The 7,606-nt window shown below is 46.9% G+C and overlaps 1 protein-coding gene across 2 annotated transcripts; it reads right to left on the bottom strand.

Annotated features, from left to right (window-relative positions):
* Positions 1-13: 13 nt before the first annotated feature.
* hacd4 (3-hydroxyacyl-CoA dehydratase 4) lies at positions 14-3,292 on the bottom strand. 2 transcript variants are annotated; one of them, XM_085153168.1, is made up of 4 exons: positions 2,428-3,292; positions 2,024-2,130; positions 1,284-1,411; positions 14-1,194 (listed from the first exon to the last, which is right to left on the bottom strand). In XM_085153168.1, the coding sequence occupies exons 2-4, from the start codon at positions 2,034-2,036 to the stop codon at positions 1,063-1,065; spliced, it is 273 nt and encodes a 90-aa protein (XP_085009294.1). In that variant the 5' UTR covers positions 2,037-2,130; positions 2,428-3,292; the 3' UTR covers positions 14-1,062. The 2 variants fall into 2 exon arrangements, with proteins under 2 accessions (XP_085009294.1, XP_085009293.1); XM_085153167.1 differs by having other exon boundaries at positions 2,528-3,292.
* Positions 3,293-7,606: the final 4,314 nt, after the last annotated feature.

Raw genomic sequence — 7,606 nt, 5'->3', positions numbered from 1 at the left:
TATTATTATTATTATCATTAGAGACATTGTTGAAGTTCTGCCTTCAGAACAGTCAGTCTGTCCACAACACTGGAACAAATGTGGATGTTTGGACTTCAAATATTTAGATGTGAGTGTGTGTGCACGTTCATAACCTTCTACTGATACACACATCATCATTGTTAATATTAGTATTATGTGTGTGTGTAAATACGCTCCCTCCTCAGGCCTGGTGTTATGGTGATCACCATGAACCAGAACACCAACGTCCGGGTCACGGGCCGGTGCATGAGTCGTTTGAGGCTCCGCTGTGACATTTGTGGTTTTCAGGGTTTTTATTGTTACTCTGTTTTTTTTCCTGTGTTATGAATAAATCTTCGGTACTGGTTTCATTTTGTTGTGTTTATCTGCAACACCTTAAAGGCCGGTCTGTGATGCCAAAAAGGTTGGGGACCGCTGGTGTAAATAATGAAAACTCATTAAAGCTCCAGTCAGATATGCTTGGTTGCCCTGTTTTATTTTTTTAATGTACTTAATGTTTCGATTATTATTAAATGAAATAAGTTTTTGTTTTCTCCTTTCTTGCGTATGTGCAGTTATAACTTTATCAATAACTACTCTTATTGTTCATGAACTACGGCGTGTCCCTATCAGACATCACCAACTTAATATTTTCCATCTAGCAGACAAATCAAACATCATGTATCAACATGTCACAAAGTGGTTTCTTTTTCACAGAAATAACCAAAAATATTTCCACTGCGACCTGATATCAGTGGATCCTACACTGGAATGTAAACTGGCTGTTTAGGGGGAGGGTCCCTGCCCTGGGTATCTGCTTAGAGGGAAAGTAAGACGTCATGGTTTAAAAATGTAGATAGTTTGACACATTAGTAAAATAATTGTGCTGAGAGGTCAGGTCCAGGGAGTGCTGTTCAACTGTAAGGAACTAAAAGCTTCTTAAAGCTCTGCATCCTGTGTGCTTTTAAAACGATTTAACAAAGTAAAGTTGAAGTTTGAAAAGCCGATGTGTTTGTGCATCACTGTAAAACTACATTATTGGGTTCAAATGCAGCTGCGTCCTTATAAAACCTGCGGTGCGTACCGGAGGAGGTCCAGGACGTTCCAGAAGAAGAGCTGCACACACACCACCGGTTTACTCTGCAGCTCCTCCAGCATGATGATCATAATCAACAGAAGGTTCTTCTCCATAACCTGAGGAGCAGGAAGACACAGCGTATCAATCAAAGATAACAAAAACAACAACAATAAAAATCTCATTAAACTTTGAGCTGCGTACGCACTTGGATGAAGCGAGGGAGGAGTCGGGCTTTCTCGATGCCGTCCGCAATGTGGAAAAACTCCAGAATGGAGAGCAGCTGGCAGAGACTCATCACAAAGCCCACAGAGTAAAAGGTATCGGCCAAAGCATCTGCAGTCAGAAACAATGTGTGCTGGATGCTCATCAGTCCTAACTTGGAAATATACTTCTTAGTCAACTTATGAAGCATTTCTGTGTTTACTGGAAACTTCATTCAGCAACAACAAACGAGCGTTTACAGAGAAACAAAGCAGCGTGGTGCCTGTTTGTGTCCGACAGCAACCTCACGCAACAAACGAATGAAAGCAAAGAAATGATACAAGTTTAATATGATGAGCAAAGTGTGCATCCAGCTGCTGCTCCTCTGCTCCATGATCTCCTCTGATGGAGGTCTGCAGCTCAAGTTTTCACAGGAGAATTTGGGGAAAGCAGAAAATGTCTGAATACATTTTCTTAAATACATAAAATAGCTTAATGAGATTTAAATGACGGCCTGATCAAACCGAGCCTGGAGTCTAAGCTGGGTGTTTTTCTATATTGGTCCAAACGTTCTCTAACATGCATCCGTACAGCATCGGTCCATCGTTCAGGGCTGCATTGCCATTTTAGTGTCTTTACTTTGACCTGCACAGCTGCTCCACAGACCGTTTACTGACACACTTCCTGGAAAAGTCAGAGACTGATTCAGATGAACTGAGACTGGTTAGTTTTTGCTAACCTTACCTTGACCAAACATAAGAAACCTGGCGACAGTATTGGCCAGTATCCACGTGTGGCCACAGAACTGGAACAGGTTATATGAGAAACTGTAGGCGAGTCTGAAGCTCAACCTGCAGAACAGGAATAAGGATTCGTTACTCTGCAGGTTACACAATGACGATGATGATTACAGCAGCTCACGGTTTACTTGCTAAACGTTGTGCTGAGGCAGCGGCATGAATGCAGCCATCACTAGTGCTTGTTATCTGTGAGCTGCTGCACTCATCGCAGCGTGCTCTCTCAGGTCAGCAGACCTCATGCTTCCCTGCTCCAGGACTCTGGCCTGTATCTGTATCATTGTACATGTTCAAATCTAAAAGTCTGTTACCTAAAAGGTGTGCATCTGTAATCAGATTACTTTTACTTACAGACCAGACTTGCATCCATCACTAGTATTGTGAATGCCGTGTGAACGAGTGAGTGTGTGCAGCAGCAGAAAGTCTCCTCAGCTCCTCCGTGATCACTTACATTGTCCTGCTGAAGTCTCGTCTCCTCCTGTTTGGACAACTCCGAGTTCAACGTGTGAGGAAGATCATGTTCCTCTAACCGGACACTCCTCCTCCCTTCACAAGAAAAAGCAGAAAAAACACACTGCGGCCAATCCGTGTAGCTTCCTCACGCCAGCACTCGTGACTTCCCCACAGTAGCACAGACGGCTGTGGACCGTCCCGGGCAGCACTGACACGGGACGAGTCAGACACGAACATGTAGAGACAGGCGCGGATACACAAGCGGTGACTCACGGAACTACACATGAAGCCAGACATCATCCACAGTGGAAGCTGTGGCTGCCGTGGAGGACAGCGTGGAACAAACCGTGGCTTTTACCTCGTGAACCTTCCGTTTTATTTTCAAACACCAGCTGGGTTCAACCTGCACTAATAAAGTGTACAGGTGTAACACACCGATCAGTGCCATCAGCTGATCAGACCAATAAAACACGAGAATATAACTGAAGCTCAGCATCAGCTCTTCAGATGTTCTTTCTGCAAAGTCGGGACAAAAACTTCCACGTACGAAGTAACTGCATCTGTTCTCAGCGCTGTCACGGATCCTCTGTTTGCATCCACTGGTGACATTACTGCCACCCTACGGCTGAGGCTGGTTACTGCACAGACAGCTCCACTGGTTTCACACCGACAGAAACGCCCGTGAAGCTGCCTCCATTGTTCGGACTGTCCAGCTCACTTTAGCTTTTCTCCGGAGCGCATTCACCGAGCAGCTAGCATCAGCTAGCATCAGCTGGAGCATCAGCTAGCATCAGCTGGTGCATCAGCTGGAACATCAGCTGGAGCGTCAGCTAGCATCAGCTGGAGCATCAGCTGGAGCATCAGCTGGAGCATCAGCTGGAACATCAGCTGGAGCATCAGCTAGCATCAGCTAGCATCAGCTGGAGCATCAGCTGGAACATCAGCTGGAGCATCAGCTAGCATCAGCTGGAGCATCAGCTGGAGCATCAGCTGGAGCATCAGCTGGAACATCAGCTGGAGCATCAGCTAGCATCAGCTAGCATCAGCTGGAGCATCAGCTAGCATCAGCTGGAGCATCAGCTGGAGCATCAGCTGGAGCATCAGCTGGAACATCAGCTGGAGCATCAGCTAGCATCAGCTGGAGCATCAGCTGGAGCATCAGCTGGAGCATCAGCTGGAACATCAGCTGGAGCATCAGCTAGCATCAGCTGGAGCATCAGCTGGAGCATCAGCTGGAGCATCAGCTGGAACATCAGCTGGAGCATCAGCTGGAACATCAGCTGGAGCATCAGCTAGCATCAGCTGGAGCATCAGCTGGAGCATCAGCTGGAACATCAGCTGGAGCATCAGCTAGCATCAGCTAGCATCAGCTGGAGCATCAGCTAGCATCAGCTGGAGCATCAGCTGGAGCATCAGCTGGAGCATCAGCTGGAGCATCAGCTGGAACATCAGCTGGAGCATCAGCTAGCATCAGCTGGAGCATCAGCTGGAGCATCAGCTGGAGCATCAGCTGGAACATCAGCTGGAGCATCAGCTAGCATCAGCTGGAGCATCAGCTGGAGCATCAGCTGGAGCATCAGCTGGAACATCAGCTGGAGCATCAGCTGGAACATCAGCTGGAGCATCAGCTAGCATCAGCTGGAGCATCAGCTGGAGCATCAGCTAGCATCAGCTGGAGCATCAGCTGGAGCATCAGCTGGAACATCAGCTGGAGCATCAGCTGGAACATCAGCTGGAGCATCAGCTGGAGCATCAGCTGGAACATCAGCTGGAGCATCAGCTAGCATCAGCTGGAGCATCAGCTGGAGCATCAGCTGGAACATCAGCTGGAGCATCAGCTAGCATCAGCTGGAACATCAGCTGGAGCATCAGCTAGCATCAGCTGGTGCATCAGCTGGAGCATCAGCTAGCATCAGCTGGTGCATCAGCTGGAGCATCAGCTAGCATCAGCTGGTGCATCAGCTGGAGCATCAGCTAGCATCAGCTGGAGCATCAGCTGGAGCATCAGCTAGCATCAGCTAGCATCAGCTGGAGCATCAGCTGGAGCATCAGCTAGCATCAGCTGGTGCATCAGCTGGAGCATCAGCTAGCATCAGCTGGAGCATCAGCTGGAGCATCAGCTGATCAGCTGGAGCATCAGCTGGAGCATCAGCTGGAGCATCAGCTGCTAAACCAGCTTCGTTGACCTGTCATCGTAACAGTCTCCTCGTACTAACCAGCCTGGTTAATGCATGGTTTAGTGAAAAAGTTGTTACTAACTCAGCCAAAGATTAGCTCGTCCGGTGTTTTCACCAAAAGTGATTAAAAAGGTGAAATGAGCAGGCTCAGCCCTTAGACTGCAACTTATGAGACTAAGCAGAGGTGGCAAAAGTACAGACATGCTGTACTCAAAGTACAAGTACAAATACTGCTGTTAAAAATACTCCAGTAAAAGTCACAGTACTCATTCAACTTATTGTAGTGAAGTAGATTCTGGGGTAGGATTTTATACGATGTCCACAAACGCACCACTGACATCCACACCTTCCTAGCCGATAATTGGCAGGCTTATAAGAAACAGCTGCGCTTCACTACCAGAAGGAGGCATTTAGCAGTCTTGTCCATCCAAGGTGGCTGAGAGCATCAGACAGTTAAGTGCTGCAGAACTCTCAAGGAAAGCTACTGAGTTCAGTATTGCCCTTTAGAGTGGTTTGCACTATACTGCTGCTGTCTTGTTTGTTATGCGATGCTTTTATAACGAACAGTACTTTGGGGTGTATTTGTTTTATGTAGATCTTTTATTAATGTGTGTAACATTTTATGCTTTCTTTTATTGTTTTCGTGGAGGTGCGGCCGCTTGTTGAGGGGCGAGGCACGTGAGGTGGAATCCCCTCCCTGATGCATGCGAGTGTACACACTGGGCAGAGGTAGATTGCACCATTTAGAGTGTAGTGTGAGTGAGGTTTGCAGTGAAATCACACGGGTGAGTAATTGGTGGCACCCTTGGGCACTCCTCCCTGTAGGTTGCCTCCTCAAGTGGCCGGTCTCCACCATTTTGTTTAGTTCTTTTATCATGCTGTGATTGTTTTAGGGTAGCATCGTGGTAGGGAGTCTGGTCATTTTAATCATCGTTTGTTAATAAAGTGTTTTAATTATTTTGCCGTCTCAACCCTGCTACCTTAGGTGCCTTTTTGATTTTATAATTCTATGTTTTTAGTAGTTCCTCTTAATAAATTCTGATTTGTAAACTTCTCTTGTCTCACCTCTGCCGTTAATAACGAGTCTGTGGGCTTTGGTAACCAGTGCAACACGTACATTGGCTAGAGAAATCTTTCCTGGGGTGTAACGCCCTCCCCCAGGTGGCGTTGTCAATATCTTAGTTACCGTCCCCGGTTATTCCTCATCGCGACACCACATTATTTACTCGAGAAAAAAAAGTAAAGGCTCTAAATGTGCTCAAAGTAAAGGAGGACGCTGAACCCTGCGCTATGTGAACATAATGATAGAATAATATCAGTAGAGGGGAACACAAACTTTAGTCTATTTTGATTCTAATTATACTCAGCTTGAGTCTGAAGAAAAAGGAAAATCAAATCTATTTGCTGTTGCCTCCGTTGTAGAGGGGACTTTGCCTGTAAACAGGAAGTGTGCACAGTCAGAGGTTAAAGTGGGTTCAGCAGGTGGGGAACCTAAACCGGTTGTCACAGCTCAGTGAACTGAATCAAACTCACACTCATCTCTCCTGAGAGCTCCAGTCTTAGTGTGGAGGCTGTGATCAGCTGACCTGCTGCTCTCTGTGGATGGACACAGCTGGATTCAACCAGATGTGAGCAGATGTTTCATCCTCCACAGTTCATCAGTGGATCTAAGCTCATCAGCTCAAATTCATATGACTCTCTGCTACAGGTGATGTAAGCTGACTGTGGCCATGAACCCACAGCCACTGTGCACCTTTAAAGAACAGCGAGATCTTTAGTTTTCACAGCAAACTAACCTGTTTAACCTGCACTAACATGTAACCTTATCACAGTTAGTCTAACTCGGTCTTGCAGCCGGTTTCACCACATAATGCCACATGTACGGATCCAATATCTGTTTTAGAAACATATCAAATACCACTGAGCAGTCCTGACAGTGACACTGATCAGAAGCAGGGGTCTCCAGCTCCAGTCCAGAGAGCTACTGTCCTGCAGCTTTTAGATGCATCCCTGCTCCAACACACCTGAAAAACAAGTATGCATCTAAAAGCTGCAGGACAGAAGCTCTCTGGACTGGAGTGGTGGGCGGCTCTGCTGTGTGGGACACCGAGGAGCAGCTGGCAGTGAGCGGGGAGATAATAATGAACATGCCGCCTCAGATTTATGTGGACTGTAGTTTATAGTATTTGTGGTTAGTCCTCTACCTTTCTGGAAGTCATCACATGTCCTGGGTGTCTGCGTGGACAGAGCTCTGCTGCTTAAAGGAAAAAGAGCCACTGCCCTCCCTTCACACAGTGCCACCACATTCATAGGTGACAGGTTTTAACCCGAGTTGGCTGAAGTCTAAATGGACAACGCACAGAATAAACATCATCCTAAGTGCCTGCGACCTCTGAGCCTGCTGCAGCGTCTCAGATCTGATAGTTGTGCACGCCGCTCGAGGTCTCTTACGGTGTGTCGTGACATTAGCCTCGATGTAAATGGTTTGCACAGCACAACTAAGAATTATTGCAAACATGAAAACGGAGAAGCTCGACATAATGTTCTGGCAGAGACGCAGCCAAGCAGCACAAAACATCAAAAACATGTTTTACTCATCGTGCAGTCGTTACAAGGAGCGTGTGGCAGTTTCTAACTGAGGACATCTTCAAGTCTCACTGGAAATCAGCCACAGAGAGGGGCGCTACATCCTTCTCATGGGATTAATACAGCCCTAGATCAGGGTCGCCCTGCTATTCAGCAGGAAGCCACCCCTGTTACACCTGTGAACATCCAGGCTTTGGACACTGAAACGGTGGAGGAGCACAAATACCTGGGTGTTCACTTCAATAACAAACTGGACTTTACAAAAAGGGTCTAAGTCGTCTCCACCTGCAGAGATCCTTCGGGGTGAACAGAAC

This window comes from Neolamprologus multifasciatus, unplaced genomic scaffold, assembly GCF_963576455.1.
Source record: "Neolamprologus multifasciatus unplaced genomic scaffold, fNeoMul1.2 chr03_unloc_2, whole genome shotgun sequence".
Lineage (NCBI taxonomy): Eukaryota > Metazoa > Chordata > Actinopteri > Cichliformes > Cichlidae > Neolamprologus > Neolamprologus multifasciatus.
This window is presented reverse-complemented; position numbering and strand designations above follow the sequence as displayed.

What these genes read in the sequence shown, in the direction of transcription:
- hacd4 (XM_085153167.1), bottom strand. An exon ending in GTTTCTTATGTTTGGTCAAG is followed by an intron (nt 1,412 to 2,023) that starts GTAAGGTTAGCA and finishes TTCTGACTGCAG; the next exon opens with ATGCTTTGGCCGATACCTTT. An exon ending in TCCTCCCTCGCTTCATCCAA is followed by an intron (nt 1,195 to 1,283) that starts GTGCGTACGCAG and finishes CCTGCTCCTCAG; the next exon opens with GTTATGGAGAAGAACCTTCT.